The sequence below is a fragment of the Nerophis ophidion genome, linkage group LG06, assembly GCF_033978795.1.
Source record: "Nerophis ophidion isolate RoL-2023_Sa linkage group LG06, RoL_Noph_v1.0, whole genome shotgun sequence".
Classification (NCBI taxonomy): Eukaryota; Metazoa; Chordata; class Actinopteri; order Syngnathiformes; family Syngnathidae; genus Nerophis; species Nerophis ophidion.
Genome location: NC_084616.1, coordinates 9,842,896 through 9,860,360, shown reverse-complemented (window position 1 = coordinate 9,860,360; position 17,465 = coordinate 9,842,896). Strand labels below are relative to the sequence as shown.

The 17,465-nt window shown below is 33.9% G+C and overlaps 1 protein-coding gene across 3 annotated transcripts in view; it reads right to left on the bottom strand.

Annotated features, from left to right (window-relative positions):
* Positions 1-17,465, bottom strand: part of rapgef3 (Rap guanine nucleotide exchange factor (GEF) 3) — a 126,953-nt gene that overhangs the window by 14,512 nt on the left and 94,976 nt on the right. For 2 of the 3 annotated variants that reach the window (XM_061902607.1, XM_061902606.1), the window contains exons 20-22: positions 4,461-4,642; positions 4,288-4,378; positions 4,175-4,225 (exon numbers count right to left, since the gene is read on the bottom strand). In XM_061902607.1, coding sequence (XP_061758591.1) covers positions 4,175-4,225; positions 4,288-4,378; positions 4,461-4,642 — 324 coding nt within the window. Of the gene's footprint in view, positions 1-4,174; positions 4,379-4,460; positions 4,643-17,465 lie in introns of all 3 variants that reach the window. The other variant, XR_009807066.1, reaches the window with a different exon arrangement.

Here is a 17,465-nt window from a genome sequence, read left to right as displayed (position 1 = left end):
GCAGGTGGATCTTGAATGGCCTTCAGGAGGTGATTTCCTGGGCTCGCATGAACTTCAAGCCGGCCAAGTCGAGGGTCCTAGTGCTAAAGAAAGGAAAGGTTACTGGCAAGTTCTGCTTCTCACTTGGCACCACCAAAATACCATCACTCACCGAGGAACCTGTGAAGAGCTTGGGAAAGGTGTTTAATTGCAGCCTGAGAGACGCAGCCTCCACAAGATCGACCAACCAAGACCTGGAGACCTGGCTGACCGTGGTGGATAAGTCTGGCCTTCCTGGCAAGTTCAAGGCCTGGATTTACCAGCACGGGATTCTCCCTCGGATCCTCTGGCCCCTCATGGTGTACGAAGTCCCCATTTCAACGGTGGAAGGCTTTGAGATGAGGGTCAGTAGGTTCCTGCGCAGGTGGCTAGGACTGCCGCGAAGCCTGAGCAGCATTGCTCTATACGGGCATAACAACAAACTGAAGCTCCCCATCAGCAGCCTGAGCGAGGAGTTCATGGTGACACGGTCCAGGGAGCTCCTACAGTATCGGGAGTCCAGTGACCCAAAGGTTGCACAGGCTGGGATTGAAGTCAGGACGGGGCGGAAGTGGAGAGCTGTCGAGGCTGTGGATGTTGCAGAGGCAAGGCTACGGCAAAAGGTTTTGGTGGGAACAGTGGCGCAAGGGAGATCTGGCTTAGGTAGCAGAAGAACACCTCGCTATGACAAGGCGCAGGGGAAAGAGAAGAGGTCACTGATCCTCGAGGAAGTGCGAGCAGGAGTTGAGGAAAGGAGAGCCTGCCAGATGGCGGGAATGCGGCAACAGGGCGCCTGGACGAGATGGGAACAAGTATCAGAGCGTAAGGTCACATGGACCGAGCTCTGGAAAGCCGAACCCCATCGAATAAAGTTCTTGATCCAGGCGGTCTACGATGTGCTGCCAAGTCCATCCAACCTCTTCACCTGGGGAAAGGTGGAGACACCAGGGTGCCCCCTCTGCCAGAGGAGAGGAACCTTGGAGCACATCCTAAGCTGTTGTCCAAAAGCCCTGGGTGAAGGGCGGTACCGCTGGCGACATGACCAGGTCCTGAAGGCCATAGCTGATGCCATCTGCAGGGGAGTCAGTCACAGCAAGAGCCTCCGCCAGTGAAGAGTACTGCTTTCATCAGAGCTGGGAGAAGTCAACACCGGCTGCCCGGAACACCTCGTCTGGCCTGTTGGCAACAGCACGCGACTGGGAGCTGTCAGTTGATCTGGGAAAGCAGTTGAAGTTCCCTGACGTGGTTGCTAAAACAACACTAAGGCCAGATATTGTGCTCACCTCAGTGGCCTCCAAGCAGGTAATCCTCTTGGAGCTCACAGTGCAATGGGAGGGACCGTATGGAGGAGGCCAATGAGAGGAAGAGTGCAAAGTACTCTCAGCTTGTGGAGGAGTGTCGGAGCAATGGGTGGCGAGCGATGTGCCGGCCGGTTGAAGTGGGGTGTCGAGGGTTTGTGGGCAAATCTCTCTGCAGGGCCTACAGAATGCTTGGCATCACAGGGGCCAGCCAGCAAAGGGCCATGAAGTTAGTCACAGATGCAGCAGAAGTGGCATCAAGGTGGCTGTGGATCAGGAAGGGGAGAGGCGTGGCATGTAGGGCAGTAGCGCTACCTGGACACAGGCTGGGGCCTGATCAACCCTGGCTGGGTCGCCTAGGGGAGGGGGTCTGATTGTTGAAAGACCCGAAACCCCCTGTGATCCTAGGTTACATCACTGAGGATGTGTCCAGTTGCACCATTGGTGTATTTAAAAAGTATATATGCATACATATATACATATATATATATTTATATATACCTACGTATATATACACCATACATACATATACACATATATATATGTATATACATACATATATACATAACTACCTACATTTATATATACACACATACATATATATACACATACATACATATATACATATATATATATATATATATATATATACATACATATATACATAACTACCTACATATATATACACACATACATATATATACACATATATACATATATATATGTATATACATACATATAAACATAACTACCTACATATATATATACACACATACATACATATATACATATATATATATATATATATATATATATATATACATATATATGTATATACATATGTATATACATATATACACATATATACATATATATATATGTATATACATATATACACACACACACACACATATATATATATATATGCATATATATATATTTTATATACCTACATATATATACACACACATACATACATATACACATATATATATGTATATACATACATATATACATAACTACCTACATTTATATATACACACATACATATATATACACATACATACATATATACATATATATATATATATATGTATATACATATATACACACACACACACACATATATATATATATATGCATATATATATATTTATATATACCTACATATATATACACACATACATACATATACACATATATATATGTATATACATACATATATACATAACTACCTACATTTATATATACACACATACATATATATACACATACATACATATATACATATATATATATGTATATACATACATATATACATAACTACCTACATATATATACACACATACATATATATACACATATATACATATATATATGTATATACATACATATATACATAACTACCTACATATATACATAACTACCTACATATATATACACACATACATATATATACACATACATACATATATACATATATATATATATATATATGTATATACATATATATGTATATACATATGTATATACATATATACACATATATACATATATATATATGTATATACATACACACACACACACACACATATATATATATATATGCATACATATATGCATATATATATATTTATATATACCTACATATATATACACACATACATACATATACACATATATATATATGTATATACATACATATATACATAACCACCTACATTTATATATACACACATACATATATATATACACATATATACATATATATGTATATACATATATACACACACACATATATATATATGCATACATATATACATATATATATATATGTATATATACCTACATATATATACACACACATACATACATATACACATATATATGTATATACATACATATATACATAACTACCTACATTTATATATACACACATACATATATATACACATACATACATATATACATATACATACATACGTACATACATGTATATATATGTATATTCCCTTAAATATTTTTAAACATTTAAAAGAAAATAATTATTAGTGTTTGTTGAAATAAAAAGCCCATCTTATGAAATATAAAATGTATACTTTTTTTTTTAGGAAAATTAACGTTTTAAGAATTTATATTTTTAAATGCTCATCTTACAAAAATAATATCTATTTTTTTTTATAGTATTAAAACATATGTGTTGTTATATATATATATATATATATAACAACTAATCCTATGTGATAAAATATTTTTATTGTTTTGAAAAAAAAAATAGCTTTAAAAAAATACAGGAAAAAATAAACAATTTTACAAAAATAAAATAATAAAATAAAATAAAAAATATGCTGTTGTGAAAACGCTTATCCAAGAAAAAAACATTTATTTTATAAGAGTAAACAATATTTTAAAAAGAAAGATTTTTTTTTTGTATTTTACTGTAATTTTCTCACATTGTTTGGAAAAAAAAAACCTGAGGAATGAAAAAATTAATTTGTTTTCTTTTTAAATATAGCCTTTAAAAATATTTTTAAAAAATATTCATTAAAAAAAACACATAATTTTTGGGATTTTTTTTAATTCCAAGAAAAAAACAAAACACTTCACTTACAAAAAAAAACAAAAAACATTTTTCCCTGAAAAACAGGATTTTTATAAGACTAAAATAAATATTTTTAGAGGGAAAACCTCCCCAATCGTACAAGGAAAAAATGAATTAAATCATGTTTATGATAACACAAAATGATATCACAATGTAATGTATTTATGTTTAAAGTCAGATTAAGAACTTGTATTTCCAACAAAGTAAAGGCGGCCGTGTGTTGTTAAGCTTTTCAAAATAAAGTTTGTGGTTTTACCATCAGCCTCTCGTAGGAACAGTAGATTCTTTTAGTCTTGCCAGGTATTCTCTGCAAAAGTCAACCATGTGTTGAGAACAGGATGAGGGATGATGATGAAGTGATGACATCACCTCCCAGGTCTTGTAGAGTCTCTGCACCGCACTGTTGCTCAAACCAAACATGACAGCAAAGAAGGAGTTGAAATTCTTCTGCTCTTTTAACCTGAAAGGACACAAAGAAGTCAGCGAGCCAGCCATGCTGATGCACGCCCTCGTGTGGACAGGGGCGGTACTGCAGCGCTTACACGGCGGCTATCTTGATGAACTTCTTGAGCAGCACGGCTCTTTTCACCAAATCTTCACACAAGCAAAGTTCGCTCACGACCCAAAGCTGAACTTCGTTGAAGCGGCGCACGAAACGCTCCAAGTTGGCCGTGACGGCGCCCGGGAATTTGTGGCGTCCGAAAACGTAGTGGACCAACTCCACCTGCAAAGTTATTATTACTCATATTATTATTATTATTTATTTCATTATTGTTATTATTATCATCATTAGCAGTGATAGTAGTTTTATTTTGAAGGAAACAATTTTAGGTTGAGATAAAAATAAATTCATTATTAAATACATTTTTGGTTAAAAAAAAAAAAAAAAAGATATGTAATAACAGAAAAATATCTATATTAAATGACAAACATTGTTCAAATTAACCTAAAACATTATCTTATATATACACAAACATACATATTATATATATATATATATATATATATATATATATATATATATATATATATATATATATATATACACATTTATATATATATAAATAAAAATATCTATATTAAATTACAGACATTTTTCAAAGAAACCTAAACCATTATCATATATATATATATATATATATATATATATATATATATTATATATATAGATATATATATTTGACATTTTTCAAATATACCTAAACCATCATATATATATATATATAAATATATATTATATATATATATATATATATATATATATATATATATATTTGACATTTTTCAAATATACCTAAACCATCATATATATATATATAAATATAAATACACATATATATGCATATATGTGTATACATACATATACACACATATATATATATATACATATTTATATATACAAATAAAAATATCTATATTAAATTACATTTTCAAATAAACCTAAATCATATATATATATATATATATATATATGTATATAAACTAATCCTATGTGATAAAATATTTTTATTGTTTTGAAAAAAAAATAGCTTTAAAAAAAATACAGGAAAAAATAAACAATTTTACAAAAATAAAATAATAAAAAAATATATATGCTGTTGTGAAAACGCTTATCCAAGAAAAAAACATTTATTTTATAAGAGTAAACAATATTTTAAAAAGAAAGATTTTTTTTTTTTTTGTATTTTACAGTAGTTTTTTCACGTTGTTTGGGGAAAAAAACCTGAGGAATGAAAAAAATTAATTTGTTTTCTTTTTAAATATAGCCTTTAAAAATATTTTTAAGAAAAAAAAAACATACATTCATTAAAAAAAACATAATTTTTGGGATTTTTTTTTTAATTCCAAGAAAAAAACAAAACACTTCACTTACAAAAAAAAAAAAAAACATTTTTCCCTGAAAAACAGGATTTTAATACGACTAAAATAAATATTTTTAGAGGGAAAACCTCCCCAATCCTACAAGGATTTTAATAATTTTTTAAGTACTTTTTTCTGATGGCTTTTTTAATACTATTTTTATTATTAACATTGATTTTTCTTTTTTTTTGTTACTAGATTAGCAGACTTGTCACCAGCAGAGGGAGCCCGAGAACAATGTTGGCCACAATAACAGTGACTTTTCATTTTTTGAGAAAACAAACAATATTATGTAATGTACGCTTTTATATTTTTTAACATAATTGACGGTTTTTATAATTGATTCTGGGCTTTTTCAGCATGTCTTGGTCACTGGCTAATAATTAAAAAAAAAGTGTTTAATTATTTTTTAGAATTTTTTTTCTGAGGGCTTTTTTAATACTATTATTTTTTTAAATAGTAGATTGTTTGTTACTAGATTAGTCGACTTGTCACCAGCAGAGGGAGCCCGAGAACAATGTTGGCCACAATAACAGCGACATTTTGTTTTTAAGAAAATAATTTATGGTTGAGACAAAAACGAATTATTAAATACATTTTTTGTAAAAATATAAATGTAATTACAAAAAAATTTATATTTGTACATACACACACACACATATATATATACTTATATATATATGAATATACACATATATATAAATATATACATATGTATATATGTATACGTCTTTTGTCACTCGCTAATCTTTTTTTTTTCTAATGATTTTTATGAAAACATTTTCTTAGGGCTTTTTAATACTTTTTTAATACTATGTATATTATTATCTAAATTTTTACGAGATTAGCAGACTTGTCACCAGCAGAGGGAGCCCAAGAACAATGTTGGCCACAATAACTGTGACATTTTATTTTTTAAGAAAACCATTTTAGGTTGGGAAAAAACCGAATTATTAAATACATTTTTTGTAAAAATAAAAAATGAATTACAGAAAAAAAAAATATATATATATATATATATATATACATATATATTAAATAATTAGTAAAGGGAAATTCAAAATAATTCTCAATTATTTTTATTTAAAAATATATTATTTTTCACCCAAATTTTTATGTAATGTACGCTTTTATATTTTTTTTATAAAATTGACAGAAATATTAACACTTTCTATGATAATTGATTCTGGGCTTCTTTGGCATGTCTTTGTTAATTGCTAATAATTATAATTTTTTTTAATGATTTTTGTGACACTTCTTTAGGCTTTTTTAATACTGTTATTATTATTGAAATTGTTAATTTTTTGTAGTAGATTAGTAGACTTGTCACCAGCAGAGGGAGCCCAAGAACAATGTTGGCCACGATAACTGTGACATTTTATTTTTTAAGAAAACAATTTTAGGTTGAGAAAAAAACGAATTATTAAATACATTTTTTGTAAAAATAAAAATTTAATTACAGAAAAAATATATATAAATAATTAGTAAAGGGAAATTCAAAATAATTCTCAATTATTTTTATTCAAAAATATATTATTTTTCACCCAAATTATTATGTAATGTACGCTTTTATATTTTTTTATAAAATTGACAGAAATATTAACACTTTATATGATAATTGATTCTGGGCTTCTTTGGCATGTCTTTGTTAATCGCTAATAATTATAATTTTTTTTATGATTTTTGTGACATTTCTTCTTTGAGCTTTTTTAATACTGTTATTATTATTGAAATTGTTCATTTTTTGTAGTAGATTAGTAGACTTGTCACCAGCAGAGGGAGCCCAAGAACAATGTTGGCCACGATAACTGTGACATTTTATTTTTGAAGAAAACAATTTTAGGTTGAAAAAAAACGAATTATTAAATACATTTTTTGTAAAAATAAAAATTTAATTATAGAAAAAATATATATAAATAATTAGTAAAGGGAAATTCAAAATAATTCTCAATTATTTTTATTTAAAAATATATTATTTTTCACCCAAATTATTATGTAATGTACGCTTTTAAATTTTTTTATAAAATTGACAATAATATTAACACTTTCTATGATAATTGATTCTGGGCTTCTTTGGCATGTCTTTGTTAATTGCTAATAATTATAATTTTTTTTAATGATTTTTGTGACATTTCTTTGGGCTTTTTTAATACTGTTATTATTATTGAAATTGTTCATTTTTTGTAGTAGATTAGTAGACTTGTCACCAGCAGAGGGAGCCCAAGAACAATGTTGGGCACGATAACTGTGACATTTTATTTTTTAAGAAAACAATTTTAGGTTGAGAAAAAACGAATTATTAAATACATTTTTTGTAAAAATACAAATTTAATTACAGAAAAAATATATATAAATAATTAGTAAAGGGAAATTCAAAATAGTTCTCAATTATTTTTATTTAAAAATATATTATTTTTCACCCAAATTATTATGTAATGTACGCTTTTATATTTTTTTAAATAAAATTGACAGAAATATTAACACTTTCTATGATAATTGATTCTGGGCTTTTTTGGCATGTCTTTGTTAATTGCTAATAATTATAATTTTTTTTATGATTTTTGTGACATTTCTTCTTTGGGCTTTTTTAATACTATTATTATAAATGAAATTGTTAATTTTTTGTAGTAGATTAGTAGACTTGTCACCAGCAGAGGGAGCCCAAGAACAATGTTGGCCACGATAACTGTGACATTTTATTTTTTAGGAAAACAATTTTAGGTTGAGAAAAAACGAATTATTAAATACATTTTTTGTAAAAATAAAAATTTAATTACAGAAAAAAAATATATAAATAATTAGTAAAGGGAAATTCAAAATAATTCTCAATTATTTTTATTTAAAAATATATTATTTTTCACCCAAATTATTATGTAATGTACGCTTTTATATTTTTTTTATAAAATTGACAGAAATATTAACACTTTCTATGATAGTTGATTCTGGGCTTCTTTGGCATGTCTTTGTTAATTGCTAATAATTATAATTTTTTTAAATGATTTTTGTGACACTTCTTTGGGCTTTTTTAATACTATTATTAGGGTCCGCCCTGCAATGGCAAAGGACATACATGTCCTTTGCCATGGCAAGGACCCTATTGAATCTGCTGCGTTTTATTATTATTATTAGGGTCCGCCCTGCCAGCAAAGGACATCCATGTCCTTTGCCATGGCAAGGACCCTATTGAATCTGCTGCGTTTATTATTAGGGTCCGCCCTGCAATGGCAAAGGACATCCATGTCCTTTGCCATGCAAGGACCCTATTGAATCTGCTGCGTTTTATTATTATTCTTTATTATTCCGCCGCCGTTTCCAGCTGAAATTTGACCCACTTAACATGCTTCAAAACTCACCATATTTGACACACACATCAGGATCTGCGAAAATTGCCATCTAATAAAAAAACCGAGCACTAAAAATCAAAATTGCGCGCTAGCGCCCCCTAGGAAGAAACAAAAAACGGACTGCTTGTAACTTCCATTAGGAATGTCGTAGAGACTTGAAACAAAAACCTATATGTAGGTCTGACTTGGATGAACATTTCCAATAAAAATGTTCTATACCTAAAATCAACAGGAAGTTGGCAAAAACGCCTCCAAAGCAAAATTTTCGCAAAAAATGCTATTTTTGCCTCTTTGAGCTGTAATTTGACCCCCTTAAAATGCTTCAAAACTCACCAAACTTGGCACACACCTCAGGACTGGCAGAAATTGCGATCTAATGAAAATAAAAAATAATAAAACTCAAAATTGCGCTCTAGCGCAATTTTTGAATAAAACACAGAAAAAACTGCTCCTAGGAAGAGAAAACAGACAAAACTGCTTGTAACTTCCAGTAGGAATGTCGGACAGACATGAAACAAAAACTTCTAGGTAGGTCTGACTTAGACCTACATTTCGATAATTTACATCCTTCGGCTAAAATCAACAGGAAGTTAAAAATTGCCCCTTCAAAATAAAAGTTTTGTGAAAACCCGTCACCTTTTTCAAATCGACACTTCTCCCAGTGCGTTTGTCGTTTCGGCTTCAAACTCGCACAGGAGAGAGTTTGGACACTTCTGATTAAAAGTATAGATCAAAGTTTTGATTACTGCTCCGGTTTGGATTTTACGCGCCTTCAAAAAACCCCTGTGCAAATTTTCCTAAAAAATGTATTTTTTGCCTCTTTGAGCTATAATTTGACCCCCTTAAAATGCGTCAGAGTGCAAGTTAAAGCTCTGTTATGCAGACCGAAAGCCATTTATCAACAACATCCAGAATCCCTGATCTGTAATTTCACCCCCTTAACATAATTCAAAACTCACCAAATTTTACACACACATCAGGACTGCCGAAAATTGACATCTAATAAAAAAGCAAACCCCAAAAGTCAAAATTGCGCTCCAGCGCCCCCTAGGAAAAAACCCAGAAAAAACTGCTTGTAACTTCCGTTAGGAATGTCGTAGAGACATGAAACAAAAACCTCTATGTAGGTCTGACTTAGACCTACATTTCATAAAATACTTCTATACCTAAAATCAACAGGAAGTTGGCAAAAACCCCTTCAAAACAAAATATTTGCAAAAAATGCATTTTTTGCCTCTTTGAACTGATATTTGGCCCCCTTAAAATGCTTCAAAGTGCAAGTTAAAGCTATACTATGCCAAGCGAAAACCATTTACCAACAACATCCAGAAACGCCAATCTGTAATTTGACCCCCTTAACATGCTTCAAAACTCCCCAAATTTGACACACACGTCGGTATGGAGCGGCAGACCAACTTATTAAGCAACCAAACCCCAAAAATGAAAATTGCGCGCTAGCGCCCCCTAGGAAGGGACAAAAAACAGACTGCTTGTAACTTCCGTTAGGAATGTCGTAGAGACATGAAACAAAAACCTCTATGTAGGTCTGACTTAGACCTACATTTTATAAAATACTTCTATACCTATAATCAACAGGAAGTTGACAAAAACCCCTTCAAAACAACATTTTTGCAAAAAATGCCTTTTTTTGCCTCTTTGAACTGATATTTGACCCCCTTCAAATGCTTCAAAGTGCAAGTTAAAGCTATACAATGCCAAGTGAAAGCCATTTATCAACAACATCCAGAAACGCAAATCTGTAATTTGACCCCCTTAACATGCTTCAAAACTCACCAAATTTTACACACACATCAGGACTGGTGAAAATTGCCATCCAATAAAAAAACCAAACCCCAAAAATGAAAATTGTGCTCTAGCGCCCCCTAGGAAAATAAACTGATAAAACTGCTTGTAAATTCTGTTAGGAATGTCGTAGAGTGATGAAACAAAAACTTCTATGGAGGTCTGAGTAAGATCGGGACTCGGGACACGGCGGCGGCGGCCAACGGCGGACCCGACCAACGCTGCTTGCAGCTTTAATTATTATTATTATTATTATTCTTCCGCAGCTTCGAACCCTAATTTGACCCACTGACCATGCTCCAAAACTCACCAAATTTTAAACACACATCGGTAAGGCTTGGCAAAAACACATATTAAGCAACCAAACCCCAAAAATTAAAAATGCGCGCTAGCGCCCCCTACGAAAAAAAAAAAACAGACTGCTTGTAACTTCCGTTAGGAATGTCGTAAAGACATGGAACAAAAACCTCTATGTAGGTCTGACTTAGACCTAGATTCCCCATTAGAAATGCCTATACCTAAAATCAACAGAAATTTTGCAAAAACCCATTTAAAGCAAAATTTTCGCTAAAAAATGCTATTTTTGCCCCTTTGAGCTGTAATTTGACCCCCTTAAAATGCTTCAAAACTCACCAAACTTGGCACACACATCAGGACTGGCAGAAATTGCAATCTAATGAAAAAAAATAATAATAAAACTAAAAATTGCGCTCTAGCGCAATTTTTCAATAAAACACAGAAAAAACTGCTTCCAAGAAGAAAACACAGACAAAACTCCTTGTAACTTCCGGTAGGAATGCCGGAAAGACATGAAACAAAAACTTCTAGGTAGGTCTGACTTAGACCTACATTTCGATAATTGACATCCTTCGGCAAAAATCAACAGGAAGTTAAAAATTGCCCCTTCAAAATAAAAGTTTTGTGAAAACCCATCACCTTTCTTCAAAAGTTATCTCCTCTGAGCCCGTTTGTCGTTTCGGCTTCAAACTCGCACAGGGGAGACTTTGAACCCTTCTGATTAAAAGTATAGATCAAAGTTTTCATAAGTTTTAAGGTTTTGATTTTACGCGCCTTCAAAAAACCCCTGCGCAACTTTTCCTAAAAAATGACGTTTTTGCCTCTTTGAGCTGTAATTTGACCCACTTAAAATGCTTCAAAGTGCTAGTTAAAGCTCTGTTATGCAGACCGAAAGCCATTTATCAACAACATCCAGAATCGCCGATCTGTAATTTCACCCCCTTATCATGCTTCAAAACTCACCAAATTTTACACACATATCAGGACTGGCAAAAACTGCCATCTAATAAAAAACCAAACCCCAAAAATCTAAATTGCGCTTAGCGCCCCCTAGGAAAAAACCCAGACAAAACTGCATGTAACTTCTGTTAGAAATGTCGTAGAGACATGAAATAAAAACCTCTATGTTGGTTTGACTAAGATCGGGACCCGGGACACGGCGGCGGCGGCCAACGGCGGACCCGACCAACGCTGCTTGCAGCTTTAATTATTATTATTATTATTATTCCGCCGCCTCTTTGAACCTTAATTTGACCCACTGACCATGCTCCAAAACTCACCAAATTTCACACACTCATCAGAACTGGCGAAAATTGCCATCTAATAAAAAAACCAAACCCGAAAAATGAAAAATGCGCTCTAGCGCCCCCTACAAAAATCAAAAAACAGATTGCTCGTAACTTCCGTTAGGAATGTCGTAGAGACATGAAACAAAATCCTCTATGTAGAACTGACCTAGACCTAAATTCCCCATCAGAAACTCCTATACCTAAAATCAACAGAAATTTTGCAAAACCCTTTCAAAGCAAAATTTTCGCCAAAAAACGCTATTTTTGCCTCTTTCAGCTGCAATTTGACCCCCTTAAAATGCTTCAAAACTCACCAAACTTGGCACACACATCAGGACTGGCAGAAATTGTGATCTAATGAAAAAAAAAAAAAAAAAATCTCAAAATTGTGCTCTAGCGCAATTTTTCAATAAAACACAGAAAAAACTGCTTCCAGGAAGAAACCACAGACAAAACTGCTTGTAACTTCGGGTAGGAATGCCGGAAAGACATGAAACAAAAACTTCTATGTAGGTCTCATTAAGACCTACATTTTAGTAATTGACAGCTAGCAGAAATAATCAACAGGAAGTTGGCAATTACCCCTTCAAAATAAAAGTTTTGTGAAAACCCGTCACCTTTCTTCAAAAGTTATCTCCTCTGAGCGCGTTTGTCGTTTCGGCTTCAAACTCGCTCAGGAGAGAGTTTGGACCCTTCTGATTAAAAGTATAGATCAAAGTTTTGATAAGTTTTAAGGTTTTGATTTTACGCGCCTTCAAAGACGCCCTGCGCAAATTTTCCTCAAAAATTTCATTTTTGCCTCTTTGAGCTGTAATTTGACCCCCTTAAAATGCTTCAAAACTCACCAAACTTGGCACACACATCAGGACTGGCAACAATTGCGACCTAGTGAAAAAACCAAACCCCAAAACTCAAAATTGTGCTCTAGCGCCCCCTAGGAATACAACACAGACAATACCCTAATTTGACCCCCTTAACATGCTTCAAAACTCACCAAATTTGACACACACATCGGTATGGAGCGGCAGACCAACATATTAGGTAACCAAACCCCAAAAATGAAAATTGCGCGCTAGCGCCCCCTAGGAAGATACAAAAAACAGACTGCTTGTAACTTCCGTTAGGAATGTCGTAGAGACATGAAACAAAAACCTCTGTGTAGGTCTGACTTAGACCTACATTTTGATAATTGGCATCTTTCAGTTAAAATCAACAGGAAGTTGCCAATTACCCCTTCAAAATAAAAGTTTTGTAAAAAGCCGTCACCTTTTTCCAGACAAAACTGCTTGTAACTTCTGTTAGGAATGTCGTAGAGACATGAAACAAAGACCTCTATGTTGGTCTGACTAAGATCGGGACTCGGGACACGGCGGCGGTGGCGGCGGCCAACGGCGGACCCGACCAACGCTGCTTGCAGCTTTAATTAGGGTCCGCCCTGCAATGGCAAAGGACATCCATGTCCTTTGCCATGCAAGGACCCTATTGAATCTGCTGCGTTTTATTATTATTCTTTATTATTCCGCCGCCGTTTCCAGCTGAAATTTGACCCACTTAACATGCTTCAAAACTCACCATATTTGACACACACATCAGGATCTGCGAAAATTGCCATCTAATAAAAAAACCGAGCACTAAAAATCAAAATTGCGCGCTAGCGCCCCCTAGGAAGAAACAAAAAACGGACTGCTTGTAACTTCCATTAGGAATGTCGTAGAGACTTGAAACAAAAACCTATATGAAGGTCTGACTTTGATGAACATTTCCAATAAAAATGTTCTATACCTAAAATCAACAGGAAGTTGGCAAAAACGCCTTCAAAGCAAAATTTTCGCAAAAAATGCTATTTTTGCCTCTTTGAGCTGTAATTTGACCCCCTTAAAATGCTTCAAAACTCACCAAACTTGGCACACACCTCAGGACTGGCAGAAATTGCGATCTAATGAAAATAAAAAATAATAAAACTCAAAATTGCGCTCTAGCGCAATTTTTGAATAAAACACAGAAAAAACTGCTCCTAGGAAGAGAAAACAGACAAAACTGCTTGTAACTTCCAGTAGGAATGTCGGACAGACATGAAACAAAAACTTCTAGGTAGGTCTGACTTAGACCTACATTTCGATAATTTACATCCTTCGGCAAAAATCAACAGGAAGTTAAAAATTGCCCCTTCAAAATAAAAGTTTTGTGAAAACCCGTCACCTTTTTCAAATCGACACTTCTCCCAGTGCGTTTGTCGTTTCGGCTTCAAACTCGCACAGGAGAGAGTTTGGACACTTCTGATTAAAAGTATAGATCAAAGTTTTGATTACTGCTCCGGTTTGGATTTTACGCGCCTTCAAAAAACCCCTGCGCAACTTTTCCTAAAAAATGACGTTTTTGACTCTTTGAGCTGTAATTTCACCCACTTAAAATGCTTCAAAGTGCTAGTTAAAGCTCTGTTATGCAGACCGAAAGCCATTTATCAACAACATCCAGAATCGCCAATCTGTAATTTCACCCCCTTAACATGCTTCAAAACTCACCAAATTTTACACACATATCAGGACTGGCAAAAACTGCCATCTAATAAAAAACCAAACCCCAAAAATCTAAATTGCGCTTAGCGCCCCCTAGGAAAAAACCCAGACAAAACTGCTTGTAACTTCCGTTAGGAATGTCGTAGAGACATGAAACAAAAACCTCTGTGTAGGTCTGACTTAGACCTACATTTCCAATAAAAAACGTCTATTCCCAAAATCAACAGAAATTTTGCAAAAACTCATTCAAAGCAAAATTTTCGCCAAAAAATGCTATTTTTGCCTCTTTGAGCTGCAATTTGACCCCCTTAAAATGCTTCAAAGTGCAAGTTAAAGCTATACAATGCCAGGCGAAAGCCATTTATCAACAACATCCAGAAACGCAAATCTGTAATTTGACCCCCTTAACATGCTTCAAAACTCACCAAATTTTACACACACATCAGGAATGGTGAAAATTGCCATCCAATAAAAAAACCAAACCACAAATATGACAATTGTGCTCTAGCGCCCCCTAGGAAAATAAACTGATAAAACTGCTTGTAAATTCTGTTAGGAATGTCGTAGAGTGATGAAACAAAAACTTCTATGTAGGTCTGACTAAGATCGAGACTCGGGACACGGCGGCGGCGGCGGCGGCCAACGGCGGACCCGACCAACGCTGCTTGCAGCTTTAATTATTATTATTCCGCAGCTTCGAACCCTAATTTGACCCACTGACCATGCTCCAAAACTCACCAAATTTTAAACACACATCGGTAAGGCTTGGCAAAAACACATATTAAGCAACCAAACCCCAAAATACAAAATTGCGCGCTAGCGCCCCCTATGAAAAAAAAAAAACATACTGATTGTAACTTCCGTTAGGAATGTCGTAGAGACATGAAACGAAAACCTCTATGTAAATCTGACTTAGACCTACATTTCATAATGGTATGTTCTGGGGCAAAAATCAACAGAAATATTGCAAAAACCCATTCAAAGCAAAATTTTCGCAAAAAAATGCTATTTTTGCCTCTTTGAGCTGTAATTTCACCCCCTTAAAATGCTTCAAAACTCACCAAACTTGGCAGACACATCAGGACTTGCAGAAATTGCAATCTAATGAAAAAAAAAAATAATAAAACTCAAAATTGCGCTCTAGCGCAATTTTTCAATAAAACACAGAAAAAACTGCTTCCAGGAAGAAACCACGGACAAAACTGCTTGTAACTTCCGGTAGGAATGCCGGAAAGACATGAAACAAAAACTTCTATGTAGGTCTCACTTAGACCTACATTTTAATAATTGACAGCTAGCAGAAAAAATAAACAGGAAGTTGGCAATTACCCCTTCAAAATAAAAGTTTTGTAAAAACCCGTCACCTTTTTCAAATCGACACTTCTCCCAGTGCGTTTGTCGTTTCGGCTTCAAACTTGCACAGGAGAGAGTTTGAACCCTTCTGATTAAAAGTATAGATCAAAGTTTTGATAAGTTTTTAGGTTTTGATTTTACGCGCCTTCAAAGAACCCCTGCGCAAATTTGCCTAAAAAATTTCATTTTTGCCTCTTTGAGCTGTAATTTGACCCCCTTAAAATGCTTCAAAACTCACCAAACTTGGCACACACATCAGGACTGGCAACAATTGCGAGTTAATGAAAAAACCAAACCCAAAAACTCAAAATTGTGCTCTAGCGCCCCCTAGGAAAACAACACAAACAATACCCTAATTTGACCCCCTTAACATGCTTCAAAACTCACCAAATTTGACACACACATCGGTATGGAGCGGCAGACCAACTTATTAGGTAACCAAACCCCAAAAATTAAAATTGCGCGCTAGCGCCCCCTAGGAAGAGACAAAAAACAGACTGCTTGTAACTTCCGTTGGGAATGTCGTAGAGACATGGAACAAAAACCTCTATGTAGATCAGACTTAGACCTACATTTCCAATGAAGCACTTCTATAGCAAAAATCAACAGGAAGTTGGCAAAAACCCCTTCAAAACTAAATTTTCGCAAAAAAGTCCATTTCTGCCTCTTTGAACTGAAGTTTGACCCCCTTAAAATGCTTCAAAACTCACCAAACTTGCCACACACATCAGGACTGGCAAACATTGCGATCTAGTGAAAAAAACAAACCTTTAAACTCAAAATTGCGCTCTATTGCAATTTTTGAATAAAACACAGAAAAAACTGCTCCTAGGAAGAGGAAACAGATCAAACTGCTTGTAACTTCTGGTAGGAATGTCGGACAGACATGAAACAAAAACCTCAATGTAGGTCTCACTTGGACCTACATTTTGATAATTGGCATCTTTCAGTTAAAATCAACAGGAAGTTGGCAATTACCCCTTCAAAATAAAAGTTTTGGAAAAAGCCGTCACCTTTTTCCAGACAAAACTGCTTGTAACTTCCGTTAGGAATGTCGTAGGGACATGAAACAAAAACCTCTATGT